A 23,520-nucleotide genomic window follows, 5' to 3' on the forward strand; every position below is an offset into this window, starting at 1 on the left:
TCTTCCTAATGCTACCTTGGCTACCTCTCATTCTAAATATTTCTTATTAGTAGATTCAATCTTGACAGTTTAAAGTTAGTTATACAGATACGTTATGCTGAAAAAATAAATTGTCCAAAAAATCTCTGGGAGTATAGAAGCTTTCAAATGTATGCAATTTTCCATGCTGAAGAGTCTTAAGCAATTTAAAGTATACATTTGATAGATATGTTGATGATGTAATTGGAAATAATAGGAGGCATAGATAACCTGATTATCTCTCCTAGCTTATTACACATTCCATGTCCTTTAAACCTAGACTAAATTGATTGATTTCAAGAACCATGCTTGTTTAGTTTTTTTATTATAGTGATTCTCCCAACATCTGTAGATACTAATTATATAGAGACTTTTTAACACATTTAGACCTCCCCGGCTACAATGGGATTTGGAATAGCAGTCTTCAGAAAGAAGTTGAATACAATATTGTCCTTCGAACATTCTTTTTTAAAATTGTGTTGTGTTGATAACCGTCATGTTGTCCTTTTATTATGTAACAGAGGAAAACCATTTGGCTTTCACAATTTGCTTTTTTTCCGTTTGTGTTTTCCATCCCATGTGTTGCTTCCCTTATTTATGGAGCTTTCAATGCTTCGGTTTCAGGTGCGAATGTCTCTCGGGTTTATGTGGTGTTCCAAAATGCGAGCCAGGCTTCATCCCCCAAATAGTATCACGTGGAGACGGAACACCTGGCAAGTGCTGTGATGTCTTTGAATGTGTCAATGGTATGTTATGTTTGACAGTGTATTTGGACTGAACAATTTGAGATATTAGTATATGAATAACATTGATATCTTCCTTACTATGCAACAAACAAGAAATTGTGTTTTAAAATGTAATAGGTCCATTTTCCTCTCATAAAATTTATGTTGCAAATATTTTGTACGTAGACTAAAACTCAACATTTGCATTACTGTATTTAGTTCTTCACTTCACATGAGCTCATGGACTTTAGTTTACTTATAAACTCAAATGTTGTATTCTGAGGAGCATGCTGACATACATGGTTGGAGTTTTGAAAAAGTATGCAGCCCATAATTTCAGCTAAAAAAATAAGCCACAGGGAAGGGTGTGAGGAACAAAAAGTTTTAACTAAAAGACTTGTGTTTTTCTGTTGTGACATGGGTCAAATCTTGCAACTACTGATACAGATCTTTCTGTGGAATTGTTTCCTGCACACTCTGGTTAAAGCTTCTGGAATGCTTCCTGAGGCAGGAGACATCACCTTTGGCTCTTTCTTAGGAAGAGATCATTTTAAAATATTAAACAGTACTTCAGACAAGTTTTATTTTGGCAGATGTCAGTAATCACTTAATATATATTTATCAAAGTGACTAAATATATATATATAAATCTTCAAACCACAAAGCACCAACTTGAAGAATAATTGACATTTTTCAGCTTTAGCTAAAGAGTTCCAAGTAGTGCATTCTACTCCACAGTAGCTGAAGAAAGCAAAATTAGTTTTGGTTTTGTTTTTATACCTGTGTTTCTGTACATACATGCTTATATGCACATATACACAAATATATTTGGGTGTATATGCCCATATCTTTTTGGATTTGCCATGATGGGGAGCAAGCAGTCCCATTTGAATGTAGAGATAGTCCTTGCTTACTGATCACATTAGAGAGCAGCAATTCTGTTGCTAAGTGGGAAAATTGCATAATCACAACAGGCTTAAAGCCTCATTTTGTATTCAGTCAGTAAGTGAAACATCACATGGCTCTATCTTGTGATTTTATTTCTACCTTCTCCATTGAACTGTTTGTGTCAGCCAGTTACAAATAAATAGTGATCGTGTGACCATAGGACATTGTAATGGTCATGAATGCATAAATTAGTCACAACTCTTTTTTCCCATCAGTGTAACTTTGAATGGTTGCTGAATGAGGCAGTCAGTAAACAAGGACCATCTGAATAACCATTCCAAAATAGGCTTATCAGAAATGAAAACATATGCTTGTGAAGGCCTCCCAACATTCCCAGTTAATGCCTCTTGCTGTAGGGAAAATAATTTATTGTGAAATTAATTAAAATGATAATGTGAATAAGTAAAAATTGTGACATCACATTCTAATAGAATGTATTATCAGCAAAATGAAAGAACTTTGCAAAATTACTATTAAGACTCCGAATGTTTTTGCAAATGCTCATCCTTTATGTCAGTATAGTATGGTGTAACCAAGTAAAATTGGATTTATGGTAATTTTTCAGTAATCCTGGGCAAAGAAAATTATTCCACTATTAATAAAATTATAGAGTCAGTTTGGTTTAGTAGTTAAGGCACCAGACTAGAAACCACAAGACTGTGACTTGAAGGCAGATCATCATAGCCATCATCAATGAAATTACAAACTGTGCAAGTATTAATACTGAATATCTTTAAATCCATAAAAGATATTTAAATTTTAAAAGTAATTTAAAATCACTTAATCTATAATAAACAACATTGATTAGACGCAAATAAAGTTTATGAAATCAGTTGGTATGCAAATATAAATTTTATATGAAAGTTCTAGATTACAAACAGAAAAATCTTACATTTTCAAAAGCATTATGATACTAACCATCTCAAAGCTGTCTTTTTTTAACCTGTATTCAAAAACAAATTAGTTTATTGGAATATAAAATAACAGGGGAAATAAAAATAGTGGGAAATTAGGGGGGGGTGAGAAATTGTAGAGTAGAAAGGGAAAAAAGGAAAATAAAGTGTTGCCTTCCAGCTCTTTTTAGCACAGTAGAAGATAATCACATTACAACTTTTTACTTTTATACAATAATATATATATCACATGTTTTTTGCTGAAATTTTTAAAATTAAGGGAGACTAGGATGGAACTATTTCGGCCTTGTTCTGGCCTCATCAGCTAGCCACACCCTTACTGGGATTTGATATATACTATAATCAAGACTGTCTTGAGTATAAGACTTCAGAAGACAAGAAACTAAAGTATACTACATTGATTATTTTTAAATCATACAATATTTAAAATAATATTCAAAATGTTGCATAATTTATTCAAAGCACATAAGCATTAATATACAGTAACTCTACGAAGAAGTAGATAGCTGTAGATGTCTGATTCTTAAAGCTGATCCAGAAGTATTTCTGTAATTTTTTGATGTAATAATGATAGTAAAGAAAACAATTATAGTCCAGTATTTTTTTAAAATTAGTAATTCCATTTGACTATAGAACAGATGTGATACTTTTAAATAGCAAATTTATTTAAATTTATTTTCCTATTTTCTTTTTTGCAACTGGTATTTATAGGAGTATGCTTTTTTAATTGCAGTACTAATCTAAGAAAGCAAACTATTTTCATGATGGTATAACAAGCTCAAGCTGTGCATTCTCCATTGTCTTCTGATACTACTAAATAATTTATTTTTTGTCAATCATTTATTTGTAAAGCTTGAATAATATTGTCAATCAGAGCCTCTAATTGGATTACAAGCAGTATTTATGAAATGGTAAAAAAATGGGCATTGTAATGCTGGGAGCACAACTGTTGTATATGTATTCTTAGCTTCCTACCTTTGGATTGTGGGAAACAATAGCTAATATGCTACCATATTTTGACATTTTTCCCACCACTGTATTTGTATGTGTTGTTCTTACGGCCCTTCAAGAAAAATCTAATTGCACATTTTAAGGATTTTATGCTGCATTTGATATGAAGGCAAGGTGTGGACAAGCCTGGCTGTTCATGTTCATTCAGAAACTATGAGTCTAATAATGTTACAATTTATAAAATCAGTTTCCAATCTCATTGTATAAAAAAGCAGTAGTCATCATCCAAAGAGAACCATGTTTTGCACCTGAGACAAAACTTAAGGGCAAAACACAATAAAAATAAATAAATTACATTTAGCCGACCTTTCTTGAGATCCTCCAACCTGCTCAACTTTAACAGCTGAACCCTTCAGCCACTCTTGTGTATCCCCCCCCCAGCCTCAAATTTTAATTCTGTCATCAAGCTAAATTTGCAGAAATAATGGCACAGATTTTGATTACCTCCACCTTTCATTTTAGAAAATAAAAGTATGGAAGGTTACTCAATTATACTGAACGTCTACTTACAACTATTAACTATTAATGAAGAAGGCAATGAATGTGGTACCTGTTGCATTTTTGTTTCTAGCCAGTTGGAAATATTTTTGTGATAATGTTTGATTTAGGCTTGACAGTACAGTGGTACCTCATCTTACGAACGCCTCTTCTAACGAACTTTTCAAGATATGAACCTGGTGTTTAAGATTTTTTTGCCTCTTCTTCCGAACTATTTTCACCTTACGAACCCAAGCAGCTGCTGCTGGGATGAAGGGGTTTCTTTTTTCCCCCTTTTTTGAAGAAAGAAAAGGGAGGGGCAGCTTGGAGGAGTAAAGATTTTGCATGCTTGCAAAGGCACTGAAACGGTGTCTTTTTAAGAAAGAAAAGGGAGGGGCAGCTTGGAGGAGTAAAGATTTTGCATGCTTGCAAAGGCACTGAAATGGTGTCTTTTGAAAAAAGAAAAGGGAGGGGCGCCCCCCTTGCCTTTCTTCCTTCCCACTCACCCTTTAGCCTAGCCTTGCTTCTTCCACCCGCCCCCTTTAGCTGCTCCTCCCTGCCCTCTGTTCGCCTCCCTTCTAAAGTTTGGGATTTTCCTGAAGGATTTGCACGCATTATTTGCTTTTACATTGATTCCTATGGGAAACATTGTTTCATCTTATGAACTTTTCACCTTACGAACCTCCTCCTGGAACCAATTAAGTTCGTATGATGAGGTATCACTGTATATGCTACTGTAATATGCATACTGTTCTTTGCGGCATACTCTGATGTGCAAATACCGCCAATGGTAGATTTTTCAATAAACTTTTCCCCTCCTAAAAACAAGCATATCAACATTTATTAATTAATTAAATGTTGTGTATATTAAACATTAATTAATATTGATTATCCATTCCTTTACGAGCACTATGGGTGCCATAAAATCTTTTTCTATAAGATTAAGCATGCTCTCAGAAAAAAATTGGATACATCAAAGTTAGATGTTGATATATATTTAAATGGAAAATACCCCAAAATTTCTGAAATCAGAAATCCAGTTTAACAGAAGTACTAATTACTGTCTGAATTAAGACCAATTAATTGCACCAAACTCAATTTCAGGAATGAAGCCTTCTAGTATTTAATGTTGTGCAACATCTTCATGAAAAATATCTTTTTCCTGTTTGCTATTTTTAGAAGTGAAGCCAGCATGTATATTTAATAGCGTGGAATATAATGATGGAGACATGTTCCGAATGGACACTTGCCGGTTTTGTCAATGCCAAGGTGGTGTATCTATTTGTTTCTCCGCACAATGTGGCGAGCTACAATGTGATAAATACTATGTACCAAAAGGAGAGTGCTGTCCAGTATGTGAAGGTAATTTTAAAACAAATATTTTATAGCAATAGTTAAAAGTTGATATGAAAGAAACTTCACATTGGTCCAAGTTAAATGAGTTTGGTTATTTATTTATTTAATACATTTATATATAGATGTATATGCAGTATTGTCATTATGCACAACTCTGATTAATAATGCACGGCTAATTGTAATTTGATATAATCTCCATTGCTCAGAAATATTTCCTATAAAAGCATATTTCTGTTATTTTCCTATAAAGATAGACTACATCATGTTAGGTACTAATAATAATTAATTGTCATAACATTCAGAAGGGTTTTTTTTACAGTTTTAAAGTACAGGTAGCCATCAACTTACAACCCACAATTGAGCCCAATTGAGACATTTGTTAAGTGAATTTTGCTCCATTTTACAACCTTTCTAGCCCCAGTTGTTAAGTGAATCACTGCAGTTGTTAAGTTAATGACACGGCTGTTAAGTGAATCTGGCTTTCCCATTGACTTTGCTTGTCAAAAGGTCACAAAAGGTGATCACACGACCCAGGGTCCTGCAACCATCATAAATATGAGTCGGTTCCCAGCGTCTGAATTTTGACATTGTGACCATGGGATGCTGCAATGGTTGTAAGTGTGAAAAACAGTCACAAGTCACTTTTTTTCAATGCCATTCTAATTTTGAATGGTCACTAAACAAGCTGTTATAAGTCGGCAACTACCTGATATTGTTTTCCAACTTCTGGTGGATTCAATAGGCTCATGTTTCACCCTCCCCAGGCTCCACGGCTTCCCTGGAGCCAAGGGAGGGTAAAAACACCCTCCCCCATCCCCCTGGAGGCTCTCTGGAAGCCAAAAACGCCCTCCCAGAGCCTCTGTGCAAGCCAAAAATCAGCTGGCTGGCAAACACATGCACATTGGAGCTAATCTAGAGCAAAGGCTCACATGCCAGCAGATATGGCTCTGCATGCCACCTGTGGCACCCGTGCCAGAGTTTCACCATCACTGACTTAATGTATTCTGAGAACTTCAACCTATTGTTAGCAACAATAAATGCAAACTTGGCTGCAAAAAATACGACCTCAGCAACAGAGTGATCAATGCCTGGAATTCACTATCCAACTCTGTAGTTTCTTCCCCAACCGCCAAAACTTCAACCTTAGGCAATCTACCGTCAACCTCACCCCATTCCTAAGAGATCTGCAAGGGGCGTGGATAAGCGCACCAGTGTGCCTACCGTCCCTGTCCGATTGTCCTATTGTCCTCATTTATCTATATTTACTTTGTTTATGTTTATACCCATGCCTGCTATCTTCTTCATGTTTGACAAACAAATAAAATAAGCATGGAATATTCCTTAATCATTGTAGGTGAATTTAAGCTATTTAAGCTTCGTTTAATTGTAGAGCGTTTTTGTTTGTCTGTTCTTTTGCTTTCAGATTCCACTTCTCCAATTAGCAATCCTGCAGGATGTTATGCTAATAGTCAGATTCAAGCACATGGTGACCGCTGGAGGGATGATGATTGTACTTTCTGCCAGTGCATCAATGGAGAGTCCCGTTGTGTGGCCACAGCCTGTGGACAAAGTTGTTTGAATCCTGTAAAGGTTCCAGGAGAATGTTGCCCAATGTGTGAAGGTCAGACATGAAAAAAAATTAATTATCTGTCTTTTTTTGGTGGGGAAGGATGGATAGCTTCGATTATAGTGTTCCTGTTTTTTAAAACATAACAAAAGCCCTTCCCTTATCTAATAACAGAAAAACGTGTGCCATCAGCTTTAACTGCAATGAATAGAACTCATTTTGGAGCAGAGTACGGTTTTGTATGACTGCATTAGACATTAGATAATACAGGCTGCTGTCGTATTATCTGCAAAACAAAGGGGGAGACATGACATTCTTTGAAAAATCTCTACATCTGTAATTAATTTGAGCATTTGTTTGTGCCAGTTTTCCCTATATAGTCATTTTTTTCCCTCACTTGGTAGAGTTTCAGACCCACTTTAATTTTATTATTTAAACTTTTTTCACTTTGATCTACAGCTTTCATGGGATGGGTGATGATAATACATTGTCATGTGGTCAGTCAGATATGATCAGCTATCAGCCTTACTGAGGGCTGTCTTCCTTCTGTCTTACTTGTACCCCTCGAGCTATGGCTATGTCTTCAGAAACCATTCAAACTTACAACAGCCATGATTGATTGTGCCTGGTCTCAGAATGTCAGCCATCTCAATAGTCACTGTAATCATGGGATCACAGTCTGGATGCTTGGCAAAGTGTTCACACTTATGATTGGTTACCAAGTTCCTTGCAATCGCATAATCACCATTTACAACTTTCCCTGCCTTGTGTACCCTCTGTCAGAAACACATCTCCAATTTGCACAGTGCCATACCCATCCCCTGCACACAGTCCCTGACTGCCCTCGCACACTGTCTCTAACCCTCCCCTGCACAAATTCTTCCCTCCCTCTCCAATTATCTTCTCCATCCAGCAGCAACTGCTTACCTAGGATTTTCAATTTCCCAAGGGCTTCCCCACTGACTGGTTGTGGGAAGTCGGCAGGAAATTGCCGCACCTAAACCCTGTGGGAGTGTGTGTGTGTGTGTGTGTAATTTATATGCTGCCCATCTCAATATCAAGCAGCTCTGGACAATGGCAACTGAGCTTGCAGGGATTGTCATTATTAAGTGAACCAATGGAAGTTCTTTTCCCAATTGCTGCTAAAAATCAATGATTATCTGTAGTAGGTCTTTTGAATCTTAGATATACGGGGTATCTAATAAGGCTAAATTGACCTGTTTACAACATCATTGTAAAACTCTTAGGAAATGTTCATCAATCCTGAAAGAAAACATATGACGATTTCTAACCTATCCCCCACATTTTCCTTTTTTCAGGCTTCATAAAATACATATTTCAGTTTTCAATACTATCCTTGAATTTTACAGGCAAAAATGATGTACTGCAGTTATTCAGTGACCCAGTATATGGAAGACTAGTGATAGATCATGAGTATTTTACATTTTTTTTAATCTTAGAACTCCTTCCCTGAGTAATCTTTCTCATTGCCCATAACTTGTTACTTTGATTTCTTGCGTGAATGCTTAAAGAAAATTCCTAGCAAATTGTGACTTGATATGTAACTCATTCATATGGTCTTACAACCTTATAGACAATCAAATGTAGAGAGTGGAATGTAGAGAGTAGTTTTAAGGTATATATCCCTCTTGAAAATGACAAGCCTGCTTTGTTCTTCATATTAAAAACTGAGATTCTGAATGGGTTCTTTCTTTTTAATAAAGAACAGGGTTCAACTAATCTCTCTTCAGAGATTTACTATATTCAGATTTCCAGAACCCTTTTTTTGACCTCTTACGATTTTGTAAGCTCCGTACTTCTATTTATTCTGTAAAGGTTTAATTAAAAGATAAGGTTAAGCAATGTACTGTAGTTCTAAAATATTTTGTTGCTACATTAGGAATTTGGACACCAGGAAGGAAATTCTCTACATCTGAACTTGGAACTGGTATTTTTCATGTAATGAACTCAGGGAAAAGAAAAGCTGTCTGGAATGCTAACTATGAAGATGGAAAACATTTAGTCACCCTTGGAATGATATGAATGTTTTTCCAGGAAGCTTAAGTAAACACATATTCTATAGCGCAGAAGGCAGTATTTAACTTTTTTTTTTTTTTTGGAAGATTGACAATGTTCCACAAAGAGCACGGAAGTTTAGAAAGATCATTAAAAATAGTTCTGTCAGAGGCAAACAAACTATTGAGTTAGCTAAATATTTCTGCTTATTTGGAGGCATTTGACTTCATTTTTAAGCAATGCAAAAATATTTTAGAAATGTTAAAGAAACATTTACAACTATAGCTTACATTTAATGTTACCCTCTATAAAAATAATGTCTTGTACAAGGATACATTCCACCTTTTGATTCTGTTGTACATCTTGCTGCACTAACAAAAAATGACTTTGGAAGAATGAACAGATACTAGGATTTGGCCTATTTACCATTTTAAACCACAAAGCCAGAGTGAAGGGTTGGTCTCACAATATATTATTAATTTTAATCACCCCTTAATAATTATATTTTTACTTCATAAACATAAATTATATAAATTACTTTTGACTTTCCCTGCCAAAAACTTTCTGTTCTTTTCCTTCTCATGAACAGAAATAATTGTTAGGGAATGCAATATGCTGTGGGAGTCAACTTAATAACTTTCCAGATGCCTGAAAAATGAATACATGTCTGTTTATGTATGAAGTTTTTGCTTGTCTAAATAGGAGAAATATTCTTAAAGCTTATAGAGCGGTACCTCTACTTACGAACTTAATTCGTTCTATGGCCAGGTTCTTAAGTAGAAAAGTTTGTAAGTAGAAGCAATTTTTCCCATAGGAATCAACATAAAAGCAAATAATGCGTGCAAATCCATTAGGAAATAAATAAAAGCTCAGAATTTGGGTGGGAGGAGGAGGAGGAGGAAGAGGAGGAAGAGGAGGAGGACAGTCACTGCTGAAGGAAGAAGGTGAAGTGAGGGGAATCAAAAAAATCCATAAACTTTAAGGCTTTAAAAAAAAAAGAGGGACTCAGAGGCGGCGAGGAGGAACACACACCTCTCATACACCTGGCGCAAGGCTGCCTCACATACAATTTGCCAGAGAGAGAAACCCAGGGGAAATGGCAGTAAACTGGCCAGGCCTTTGTGCCACTCTCAAATTTCCTGGGAAATTTTCCCGGGCTCAGGTTCTTAAGTAGAAAATGGTTCTTAAGAAGAGGCAAAAAAATCTTGAACACCCGGTTCTTATCTAGAAAAGTTCTTAAGTAGAAGTGTTCTTAAGTAGAGGTACCACTGTACAGCACTGTAATTTCCATAATTAATGTAACACCAGAAAGCCTACCATAGAGTAAAAACAGAGGAGAAAATTGATGAGATTTCCAGGAAAATTCAGACTTCGGAATTTTGGTGACATTTGTACTGTAAGCTTGCAAAATTTATGACCAGTAAACCCAAATGGAGATATAGTGGCCTTTTGGTTGCAGATTGGAGAGGGAGGGAGCCAAAAGACGAAGAAGGAGCTTGAGGAATGCTTTGAACTGTACACTGCATTTGACTTAAGTTTCAAGTTTCACAGATTGTAAATAATAATTCTGGTCACAGTACAATTATTATGCAAAACAGATTACCCAAATGCTTTCCCTATGCAGTATTAGTTAAGAATCAGGTTCTGGGGAAAAGGTTGCCAAAAATAGAACAGGCCAGTGAAAACAGTTAACTGATGAAGTAAGCAAAGGGAAGCAGTAATGTCAGAAAAGGGAACTAGAAGAAACATGAACTGGAATAAAACCAATATGTCAAAGAACTATGAAGAAAGAGATGAAATTTCTGCTTGCCCATTCACTCTAGATAGATAGATAGCTAGGTAGGTAGGTAGATAGGTAGGTAGATAGGCAGGCAGGCAGGCAGGCAGGCAGATGTCACGTTGACAGGAAACAGATAAGTTTTGTACTAAGCTTTTTGAACTAACAGTAGTTTCTACCTGCTTCCACAATTTAGTGTGAAATGACAATCTTGAGCTCATCTAAAAATATTTTATTCATATCAGATGACTTAATATTTAATATTGAGTTTAAAATGAAGTGAAACATGCCTCTGAAGCCTGGATCAGACTTCTCCATCACTGCATATCGGGGAATGTATATATTTATCATTTTGATAGTTGCATAGCAGTTGCATCTATACATCAGCACATTTTAATGTTCTGGCTACGGGGTACTCAAGCAGCAACGGCCAGAACAGAATGTCAGATCAACCAATCAGCATGCAGGATGTACACCTCCGCATAACACTCAATTCAATTCAATTTATTAGACTTGTATGCTGCCCCTCTCTGAGGACCCGAGTTGGGATTTTGATTGGTTGGTTGGTTTTAACTTGCATGCTGCCCAACTTCCAAAGGACTCTAGGCGGCTCACAATCAGAAAGTAAACATACAGTGTAATATTAAGACATCTAAAAAGCAGTTTAAGAACAATTTAAAACCCATAATAAAGAAAAACCATGCATGTCATTTATGGCCAGATCTCGATGGTACACCATCCAAACAATGGCCCCAGGCCTGCTAGAAAAGCCAGTTCTTTAGAGCTTTCTGGAAGGCCAGTAGGGTGGGGGCATCTATAACCATTTGTAGTTTGCCCGTCTGTAACCATTTCGAACCTATGCTTACCCATCAACCCAGCAGCAATTCTAAATGAAGTTTCAGAAGGAATCTATCGTATATTGAACACTCCAGGATGTACACTTCAATCTTTAAATCTCTAGGTGTTGTAATCACCCACCAACTCTGGGTTTTTGAATAACTGTAGAATCCAATTCCTGCTTATTCTACTAATGAATGAGAAAATAGTTACGTTCTCTTTCTACTTAGTTGATAAAATTGAGCAGACCAACATATATTTGGACCGGGGGTCACTGCTCACAGTCACTCATGCCCTCATCACCTCGAGGCTCAACTACTGTAATGCTCTCTACATGGGGCTACCTTTGAAAAGTGTTCGGAAACTTCAGATCGTGCAGAATGCAGCTGCAAGAGCTATCATGGGCTTTCCCAAAAATGCCCATGTTACACCAACACTCCGCAGTCTGCATTGGTTGCTGATCAGTTTCCGGTCACAATTCAAAGTGTTGGTCATTACCTATAAAGCCCTTCATGGCACCGGAGCAGGGTATCTACGAGACCGCCTTGTGCCGCACGAATCCCAGCGACCGGTCAGGTCCCACAGAGTGGGCCTTCTCCGGGTCCTGTCAACAAAACAATGTTGCTTGGCGGGGCCCAGGGGAAAATCCTTCTCTGTGGCGGCCCCGACCCTCTGGAATCAACTCCCCCCAGAGATCAGAATTGCCCCCACCCTCCTTGCCTTTCGTAAGCTCCTTAAAACCCACCTCTGTCGTCAGGCATGGGGGAATTGAGACATTCTTTCCCCCTAAGCCTTTAAAATTTATGCATGGTATGTTTGTTATATGGATGTTTAGTTTTATAATAAGGGTATTTTAGTTGTTTTTAGTATTGGATTTGCATGATGTTTTTTAGTACTGTTGTTAGCCGCCCCGAGTCTACTGAGAGGGGCGGCATACAAATCCAATAAATAATAATAATAATAATAATAATAATAATAATAATAATAATAATAATAATAATAATAATAATTTAATGATCAGGAGTACATGTTGTTTGGGAGAATGCAGCTATTGTTTGAATATTCTCCAATACATTATGTTGAAATATGATCTCCTCTTTTCCGATCCTTAACAGTTTCTTCCATCATAATGTTTTGCAGTACAGTGGTACCTCAAGATATGAACCCCTCATCTTACGAACAACTCGTGATATGAACCCGGGGTTCAGAAAAATTTTGCCTCTTCTTACGAACTTTTTTCGAGTTACGAACCGGCGTTCGGAGACTGCTGGGAAGCCGCGCGGCTGTTTTAAAAGGTGACAGCCGGGCGGCGGGGCTTCCCAGAAGCCTCCCGAACGCTGGTTCGTAACTCGAACAAAGTTTGTAAGAAGAGGCAAAATTTTGCTGAACCCCGGGTTCGGTTCGGGAGGTTGCTGGGAAGCCCCCCAGCCCGGCTGTCACCTTTTAAAACAGCTGCGCCGCTTCCCAGCTGTCTCCCGAAGCCGAACGCGGAAGTTCGGCTTTAGCATTCGGCTTCAGGAGACAGCTGGGAAGCGGCGCGGGTGTTTTAAAAGGTCGCAGCCGGCCTGGGGGGCTTCCCAGCACCCCCCCGAACCCGGGGGGTGCTGGGAAGCCCCCCAGGCCGCCTGCGACCTTTTAAAACAGCCGCATGGCTTCCCAGCAGTCGCCGAAAGCCGTTTTTTTGGTTGCACGGATTAATTGACTTTACATTGTTTCCTATGGGAAACAATGTTTCGTCTTACGAACCTTTCGTCTTACGAACCTCCTCCTTGCACCAATTAAGTTCGTATCATGAGGTATTACTGTACAGTGATCCCCCGGGTATTGCGATCCCGATCATTGCGAAACGGCTATATGGTGATTTTTCAACCCGGAAGTACAAACACCATCTGCGCATGCGCGCCCTTTTTTCTATGGGCACGCATGCGTAGATGGCGCCGGGCAGATCAGCTGCTGGGCGGCTTCCCTGGGTCTTCCCCCTCTTGCTGGCGGGAGGGCGAGCGGCGGGCATCAGCGAGGAGTTTCCCCACCGCCCACGCAAACTCCTCGCTGCCGCTTGCCCGCCCTTCGCCCGCCCACGCCGTTCATTCTCGCCGCTTCCCAGCTGAGTCCTGAAGCGAATTGGCTTCAGGACTCACCTGGGAAGCGGCGCGAGCGAGTGGCGTGGGCGAACGGCTTGTCCGCCGCCTGCCTGCCCGCGCGCCCGCCGCGCGCCCGCCGCGCGCCCGCCCTTCGCCCGCCCACGCCGTTCATTCTCGCCGCTTCCCAGCTGAGTCCTGAAGCGAATTGGCTTCAGAACTCAGCTGGGAAGCGGCGCGAACGAGCGGCGTGGGCGGGCGAAGGGCGGGCGAGCGGCAGCGAGGAGTTTGCGTGGGCGGTGGGGAAACCCCAACGCCGCTTCCCAGCTGAGTCCCCTTCCCAGGAACCCCAATCTTCGGCTCCTCGCTAGCGCTGCGGAAGTAAAAACACCATCTGCGGAAGTAAAAACACCATTTACTTCCGCAGCGCTACTTCGCGAAAAACTGATCATTGCGGGGGGTCCTGGAACGGAACCCTCGCAATGATCGGGGGATCACTGTATTTCTATTAAGTCTTTTTATTAGGTACTATATTTTTTTTTCTGGTTAGTCTGGAAACAGAATTAACTTGTCTAGTTTACTAAGTCAGAGGACAAGTTCAGCTATGTAATACCTCCTTTATTAAGTCCTGAAGAAACATTGCAGAACTGAAGAAATTCCTCACCTTGGTCTTTTTTCTCCCCTGAAATTGGTTTTGTGAGGCATCGATAAAAAGTTCTGTTTGTGCTAATGGGCTTTTGTATTCTAAGGAACAAAAAAAATTCTCTTTCTTGGCAAAAACCATGGGAAAAACTTTTCCTTCACACTTATTCTGCTTTCACATTGAACATTTGGTGTGGCGAAAAAAGAGATTTTGTGTATTTTTGTAATATTAAAAGTATATACATGGTTGCTTAGCAATGAAAAAAAGACAACCAAAATCTAACTGATGATAAGTATCAAATATGCTGGCAGGTTTAAACAGATGGAGTATATAGTGTTATTAGATAATTTAAACTGAAATCCATTCAGTGAAAGGCAATAAAAATGGATGTGGTTTGAAAAACCTAAATGAAGGCCAAGATTAATTAGAGGAGGTTTCTGATTAATGCTTGTTTTTGATACAATATGATCTGGATGATTGGACAAATTATTTGAAGGGGTTTGGACTAAGAATTTTTTATATACAAGAAATTTAACTGTTCTGAGTTGTAGGGAAAGCATAATGGTTTACCAAAATTCCCAGGAAGGCATAAAGGATTAGAATCTTTTGTGAATGCCCTTAGATCTCTTAGATTCATGGTGGCGAATCTATGGACAGAACCTATGGAGCCATATCAGTGGGCATGCGAGTTCAGGTTGCCAGCTGTGTTCGGGCCTTCTGGGCCCACTGGGAGTTGGGAAACAGCCTGTTTTCAGCCTCCAAAGGGGATGGGGAAGGTGCATTTTTTGCTGTCCCCAACCTCCAGAGCCTTTCTAGGAGCCTGGGGACGGCGAAAACAGCTTTCTCCACTCTGCCGGAGGCCTTCCAAAGGCCAGAAATGACCATTTCTAGCTTCTGGAGGGCCTCCGGGGATGGGGTGGGAAAGGCTCTGGAGCTTGGGGAGGACAAAAAAAATTGGAACTTCTGGTCCAACCGGAAGTCGGCAAAATGGAATGTTTCCAGTCCCTCCAGGAGGATGGGGAAGACCGTTTTCGCCTTCCCTAGACTCCTAGAAAGGCTCTGAAACCTGGGAAGAGTGAAAAACGGGTGTGCCATTGCGGGCCGAGACCAGTGTGTGTGTGTGTCACACATGCATATGTGTGGGGACATATGGAATTATGGGTGTGGCCACGTGCTTACATGACTCCCTCCATGCGCTCCCCTCACTTGTGGCACGTGAACCAAAAAAGGTTCACCATCACTGTCTTAGATCTAATTATACACCGGTGCATCAACGGGGCTTCTCTGGAGCATGGCTCCTGTCTCTCGCACCACACCAGGACCTTTCTTCCCACCCCTCAGTAAGGCAAACTCTGAAGTTTACAGTGACACCACTAACCAGAAGATTAGCTGGCCAGTGCGCATGCGTGTACCGGAAAACCGGAAGAGGACTGAGCACTGCCACACGTGCCAGGTGAAATGGCTCCGCATGCCTTCTGTGGCATGCGTGCCATAGGTTCGCCATCACGGCTATAGGGTCTGTCCTACTCGTCTAATAGAATTTTTTCACCATTCTTAAAAATAGATTCAGGCTCTAAAATGTTCTGTAAAAAACATAGTGTATACAGTGTTTAATGAGGCAAGAAAGTTTGTCAATTTCAATTGCAGATTGAAAGTGGACTAGTTATCATTAAAAAAAAGGAGAGAAACTGGAAAACCAGCATTATGAGTTTTCATGGATAAGACTGCAAACCCTTTGGCTTTATTAATATTAAATGCTTCATGACCTACTCGGATGGAATTGTTCAGCAAGCCATATTTAAAGAAGGAAAGGATTGAAATAAAAATTAAAGCTTAGTTTTAGCATACTTAAAATACTTTTCTGACTCAAAAATCAAATTGCTGAATATTTACAGAAGCAGACATGAGTCAGATTAAATAATTCACTAACTGTATTAAATGTAACCTGAAACTACAAAAACAAGTAGTTATTTGAAGTGTTACGTTAATCATCTTGAAATAGCTATAACTTTAAATAAAATAAAATGGCAACATTAACTTACATTACTTGATTCTTGCAATGTGGCTGAATTTTTCCCATTTAGACTCTTTTTCCATAATGTTTTAGGCTTAGGAAATCATTTTAATTGTATGTCTCATCATTACATTATAGTAAGACATTAATAAATTTGTGTGTATCTCTGTATGCATGTAATGCTTATTGCCTAATCTAATATTAATATTAAAGGATACAATTTTTCTTATATTCTTCCATTTCTAAAATATATAGCAATGAAAAGTAATTTTCTGTTTATTATCTCATTATCTGGTCACTCAGGCTTTTTCCTGCAGTTTGTCAAGGACAACATTGAAAGGCTAACCTAGATCACATGACCATATGGGCATTTTTTCAGACTTAACTGTTTGCCTATTCAAATAGCTAGAAGCTTGACTGTAGCTGGCTTTATTTGTTGAGTCTTGTTCAGTGAAGTGAGAAGAGCTGCGGGGGTGTTTGTTTTGTTTTGTTTTAAAAGCTACATTTTTGTGGGGGGTGGGAAATGAAATAATTTCTTTTGTTCTCTTTCTCAGCTTATTAGGACTCAGGCATGCGTATAAAATTGTTGTATCTCAAGAGTTATCTCTGAATGGAAGAAGATGGTGATAAACTTGTTTTTAAACAGCATAAAGGGGGAAAAACGTAGTGGGAGTAATTATAGAATATTTTAAATATTACAAAGAAAAAGTCTACAATAATTTACCTTGTACTATAGATATTGTGACATTGTTCAGGAAAAAATGTAATAGTTATCTTTCTAAATTTTAGAAAAATAGTGTAATTGAAAAACAGGAGATATTTGTGAATAAAAACAGCACTGCCAGTGGATGAGACAGTTTCAAAGAGCTAAATATATATAGTTCATATATTGATGATTTATAGATATTAGTTTAGTATGAATATTGTTTTTCAGATAAAAATATATACTGAACTCCTCAAAAAAATAAAGGGAACGCTCAAATAACACATCCTAGATTTGAATGAATAAAATATTCTCATTGAATACTTTGTTCTGTACAAAATTGAATGTGCACAACAGCATGTAAAATTGATTGTCAATCAGTGTTGCTTCCTAAGTGGACAGTTTGATTTCACAGAAGTGTGATTTACTTGGAGTTATATTGTGTTGTTTAACTGTTCCCTTTATTTTTTTGAACAGTGTAGTTTGACAGTGTTGAGCGAATTATTTGTTTAGCAGAATGATGGCATTTGGGGGGGAAACTGTTCATGTGTCTGGTGTGCAATGCTCTATAGCATTGAGGATAGGATTTGAAGCAGTTTGTGTACAGGAGGTGAGATATTTGTAAATATTTTCACAGCCCTCTTTTTTACTTGTGTAGTATACAGGTCCTTAATGCAAGGCATTGTTTTTTCTGCAGTTCTAATTATCCTCTGAAGTCTGTGTCTGTCTTGTAGGGTTGCAGAACCAAACCAGACAGTTATAGAGGTGCAGATGACAGACTCAATAATTCCTCTGTAGAACTGTATCAGCAGCTCCTTGGGTGGTTTGGCACAGAGGAACATTCTTTGTTGTTCTTTTTTATGATGTTTTTGAAATTAGATGTCCATTTTAGATCTTGCAATATGGTCGAACCTAGAAATTTGAAGGTCTTTACTGTTGATACTGTGTTGTCTAGTATTGCAAGAGGTGGAAGTATGGGCAGGTTTCTCCGACGGTCTACCACCATTTCTATGTTTTGAGTGTATTCAGTTCCAGATTGTTCTGGCCACACCACAAGTTTAATTGTTCAACCTCCCATCTGTATGCGGATTCATCATTGTCTCGAATGAGGCCGATCACTGTTACGTCATCTGCAAACTTCAATAGTTTAACAGATGGATCGCTAGAGATGCAGTCATTGGTATAGAGAGAGAAGAGAAGTGGAAAAAGCACACTGCCTTGGGTGCCTAATTGTTCAGATATCTAATGTGATTCTGCTTAGCTTCACCTTCTGCTTTCTGTTTGTTAGGAAGCTTATGATTCACTTACAAGTGTGCTCAGATACCGCTAGCTGGTTCAGTTTAATTGGAGAATGTCTGGAATGATGGTATTCAATGCTGACCTAAAGTCTACAAAGACAACCTTTGCGTAGGTCTTTGGAGATCCAAGATGTTGTAGGATGTAGTACAGAGCCATATTAACAGCATCATCTGTTGATCTGTTTGCTAAGTATACAAATTGCGGGGGATCTAACGGTGGATCCAAGATGGTTTTCAAGTGGGACAGCACTAGCGTTTCAAAGGTTTTCATAACTACAGATTATTATTATTATTATTATTATTATTATTATTTATTAGATTTGTATGCCGCCCCTCTCCGGAGACTCGGGGCGAGGCAATTGGTCTGTAGTGATTCAATTCTTCGATGGTAGGCTTCTTTGGCATGGGATGATAGTAAATTGTTTGAAACAAAAAGGGAACATAGCACATCTCTAGTGATTTATTGAAGATTCAGGTGAACATGGGGACCAGTTGGTCAGCATAGACTTTTAAGCAAGGAGTTACCTTGTCTGAGCCTGGAGCTTTTCCTGACTTTTGTCTGTGAAACAGGTCTTGCAATTCCTTTTCTGTTATCACTAAGAGTTGTGAACCCAATGGTATGAGATCAGTTGTAGTAGGCTTTGCTGTTGTTGGTATGTCTGAGATGGGGGTTATGGAGATAGGTGGCTATAGTTTCCGTTCAAACCTGCAGTAAAACACATTCCGGTCATCTGCCATTTGCTGATTTCCTTCAGCCTAGGAAGGTGGTTTGCCATAACCAGTGATATTTTTAACAGTTATCCACATGTTTGCTGGTTCATTTATTGTAATTACCTCTAGGTTATAATTAGCACACAAGGCATTCTCTTTTTTTCATAAACCTGTTACTTGAACACAAGCATGCAATTTATAACAAGATTTGTTTGTTTAAAAATGCTACTCCATAAAAATAATTCTAATGCATGGGCAAAGGTAACTCAAGTTTTAAAAAATACAACTTTATATAGCTACCAATAATAGCAGTTTAAAAGTTTACAACAAACTAAAACCAAGTTTACCCTAATTTTAAAAATGGATAAACAAGTACGTCTTTAGTATATCCACACTGTTGCTTATGTAAAAGGCATTTCTTAGTTGTCTCGGTCCTAAACACTGTTGGGCTTTTATTAATGAACATGAACAAGTAAATTGATTTGGAAGTAGGCTGGCCGCTAGGCCAAGTCTACAGGCATAGCATGTTCCTAGCATTTCAAACACTATAAGCAACCTTACCAATGCATTAGTTGCAGCTTCTGAGGCACTTTCCAAGGCAGCTTCTCTTACAAGCTATTGCACTATAGTCCAATTTTGACAGGAACTGTCATAAATGGTTAACCCAGCCATATTTGGCAAAGAGGTTGAGTCGTAAAACGTATTTCTCCGTTTTATTAGCAATGGTTTTAAAGATCTCCTATGATAACTACATCTGAGATTGAATTATGGTTTCAGCCTTTAAAGAAATATATATCAAAGTCTTATTATTGGTTTGTCTTTTGCTTGTTTATATTTCACATTTCTTAACCTCCCTCCCACATTTCCACTAGCGACTTTTAGAATTTAATATGATACATTGTATGAAAGATTTGTAATTTATAACCATATATTCCCTTTTTCATTAGAGCCAACCTACATCACAATAGGTCCACCTACATGTCCTTCTTTGGTGAACTGTACACTAAAAGAGACAGACTGTATTTATGACTTCAAAGTAGATCAAAATGGTTGTCGCATTTGCCAGTGTAAAACCAGTAAGTACAAATACTATGTTCAGTTACCTTGTTTGAAAAAAATATTCTTAAAATTCATATTGGTCTTTTTCCTCAAAATTCATTTCTCTCATACACAATACTGTTTGGAAAATCCTGTTTTTCTTTTTGTGAAATAAAACATTTCCAAATATCCATTTTGCCATTTTTCTGTCGGGCAACAATCAGAACACCTTTATTATCTTCAATAGATGTAGTGCACTTTTATTAAATCATATATTAAAATGCAGATTGTTTTTTAAGTTTTGATATGTTAATGCAAAGTAGTTCAGCTACTGCACCAATGGCATATTGATAAAAACAATTATTACTACCTATTTATTAATCGGTAAATTTGGAAACTCAAATTCTGTTAGGATTATATAACATTATTATTTAAGTATTTTAAAAATATTTTTCATTTTGCGTCAATATCAGCATGATGGTGTCTACTATTCAAAACATTTTCTCATCCCTTTTACATAGAGTAATCATGTTTATAGCATAGATTCTTCTTGTTAAATACCTGAAGAGGTTAAAAATAATTATAGATGATTTGTCAGAGCAGTTTTACATATCGGAACAAAAGCTATAAAAGACACTGGACCGTTTGAAGAAAAAATACAAAAAGCAATACTATCATAATAGCTAACATTATTGTGGAAGACTTTAACATGTAATTATAGCTGACACTTTTCAGACTCAAGAGAACTTTTGAAAAACTGTCACTTTCAGGCCTCAGGCTTGAAGGAATATATTACTATTAATGCAATCCTGCCACATTTTACTATCAGTCCATTTTGAGTTTTTCAAGAAAGAAAAAGTTCTACACTATTTACCTAATGCCCCATATATAAGCTTTCAATTGGTTTCAAAATTCTGTCCTTTGCTTTTTTGCTTTGCTTAAAAATAAATTACTTTAACAGTGCTGTCATAGGAACATTTAACTATAATAAAAACATTATTGTTTATATTATTGACGTCAGTTTTTTAAAATAACTTTGCATACAAGGGCCTATAACTTGCAGTTTTCATCTCCTTAAAGATTAGACACTGAAAACCTTTGAGTTCTTAGGCAGCACCAGGTAAAGCATAGAGCTATCTTAAAATATTGTAGTGATCAGTAATATTGTAATGGTCAACAAATTAATTTCCATTCATTAGTATCAAAATGCTAAGGATTTTCTTTCCTTTTATTGCTTAACTGTCTTCTGAGTGGAAAGAAGAGTAATGAAGAAAAAGCACGAGGGCAAGGCAATATGAAAATAAAACACATGTGTTTTATTTGCATAACTGCATATTCTATATTATAAGCCATTTTGAGAATATTTAAAATCTGGAAATTAGATAATCAGACAATATGGTAGAAATTATACCATTGTAGGTGACTGGGGAAGATGAGAATTCTGTATCCATATATCTTTAATTGTTGAGATAAATAATCATCCCTTTTTTACTAAACTTTCTGTGTTCTTTTACAGGGGAGGAACGGTGTACCGATCTTATGTCAGATTGTTCCTTGGATTGTGACTTTGGTTTCCAAACTGATGTCCATAACTGTAAGGTCTGTCAGTGCAACCCACGGCCTAAGAAATGCAAACCCATAGTATGTGACAAGTACTGTCCCTTTGGATATTTGTACGTATTCTTATCTTAAAAGCATATTTACCACAGTTTTGTATGACTTTAACATTGTGCAAAGCAAAGTCCAGTAACAATTTATATGTTACGTGTTGAAGACAGGAAGTATATAAAGACAAAAATACTATTAGGTAAAAATATTTTATCTTTATTAAGGTAAACTTTAAATCGTTTTGAATGAAAAATAAATATAGAGTTTCAGTGAGATTTATTTTGCTTCATTTATTTAATAAAACAGAACATAGTGGAAAGACATTAAAATAGTTTAAAAAAGGAAAAGAGGAAATAAGATGCAATTACAACTTAAAATTTATATAGAAAAGCTTATATAGATGTACCGTATTTTTGTAGTATAAGATACACCTTTTTCCTCCCTAAAAGGGGCTAAAAATTTGGGTGCATCTTATACTCTGATGTAACTTTGGGGGGGGGTTAAAATGTGGGTGTGTCTTATACTCTGAATGTAACTTTTTTTGGGGGGGGGGGGTGTTCAGCCCTAACTAATACTGTGTAATATGCTCCATAAATTTGTCCATTCATAATGTGTAATTTGCTCCATAAATTTGTACCCTTCTCTAAAGCCTGAACTTATATCAGGCTTTAGAGAAGGGTACAAAAAACCATTTCCGTTGTCAGTTGTCAATTTCTATGCAGTAAGTATGTAGTTCCAAATAATATATGCATCAAAAATATTTATTTCAAATCAAATTCATAAATCTAAAAACTTTACAGAACATAGCAAATTTAGGACATTTCAACAGTATGTTTAAATGAAGTATTATTATTGCTTCATCTTCAGCAATCCAATAATTTACTTATTTATTTATTTATTTGTTTGATTTTTATGCCGCCCTTCTCCTTAGACTCAGGGCGGCTTACAACATGTTAGCAATAGCACTTTTTTAACAGAGCTAGGCTATTGCCCCCACAATCCGGGTCCTCATTTTACCAACCTCGGAAGGATAGAAGGCTGAGTCAACCTTGAGCCGGTGATGAGATTTGAACCGCTGACCTTCAGATCTACAAGTCAGCTTCAGTGGCCTGCAGTACAGCACTCTACCTGCTGCGCCACCCTGACTCATTACTTACTCTTCTCTCTACAAATACAGTGGGATCCAACAAGTCCAGACTCTCATTTTAGTTTTATATGCAATAATCTAAGATCCAATGATGTTTTGGTATTAAGGTTAAAATATTTTCTCATTGTTTAGGCAAAATGGAGGTCTCTAGTCCCCTATTTTAGTCAGTCTTTATAGTTTATATATTAAATTGATAATATCATTATAAGCATTGATTGTGAGCTGTTTTGTCTTATAGGGGTTTAAAGATCACTTCTAATAACATAAGTGTTTTATCAATTTTGTGACCTAGTTTTCTCTACAGCTTCAATTTAGTATGAGAAAAAATTGAACGTATCAGAAATAATTTCCCACAGTTTTTAGATTAATATGATTGCAACAGGGAATATATAAAAACTATTATATTTGTAATTTCAGACAGTTCAGTTAACTAAAGATGTCATATACAAATACTCCAAATGGGCCCAAGGAGATTTACGTTTATTGTAATTATTAATCTAAAATTGGTGAATGTGGTTTTGGGGGCAGTGGCATCCACGTGTCTCCAGAGCTGTTCCACCAATAGCTATCCTTGGATTTCATATATTTGCCAATTAGATTCATTTGGAAACTCACAAGCCTGGACGGGGGGGTG

General features: G+C 37.5%; 1 protein-coding gene across 2 annotated transcripts in view; it reads left to right on the plus strand.

The window, feature by feature from the left end:
* The window catches only part of CRIM1 (cysteine rich transmembrane BMP regulator 1), a 164,828-nt gene that overhangs the window by 112,949 nt on the left and 28,359 nt on the right, over positions 1–23,520 (plus strand). For both annotated transcript variants that reach the window (XM_070734109.1, XM_070734110.1), the window contains 5 exons: positions 643–764; positions 5,273–5,455; positions 6,873–7,070; positions 20,041–20,169; positions 21,648–21,804. In XM_070734109.1, the coding sequence (XP_070590210.1) occupies positions 643–764; positions 5,273–5,455; positions 6,873–7,070; positions 20,041–20,169; positions 21,648–21,804 (789 nt within the window). The remainder of the gene's footprint in view (positions 1–642; positions 765–5,272; positions 5,456–6,872; positions 7,071–20,040; positions 20,170–21,647; positions 21,805–23,520) is intronic.

The sequence above is a fragment of the Erythrolamprus reginae genome, chromosome 1, assembly GCF_031021105.1.
Source record: "Erythrolamprus reginae isolate rEryReg1 chromosome 1, rEryReg1.hap1, whole genome shotgun sequence".
Classification (NCBI taxonomy): domain Eukaryota; kingdom Metazoa; phylum Chordata; class Lepidosauria; order Squamata; family Dipsadidae; genus Erythrolamprus; species Erythrolamprus reginae.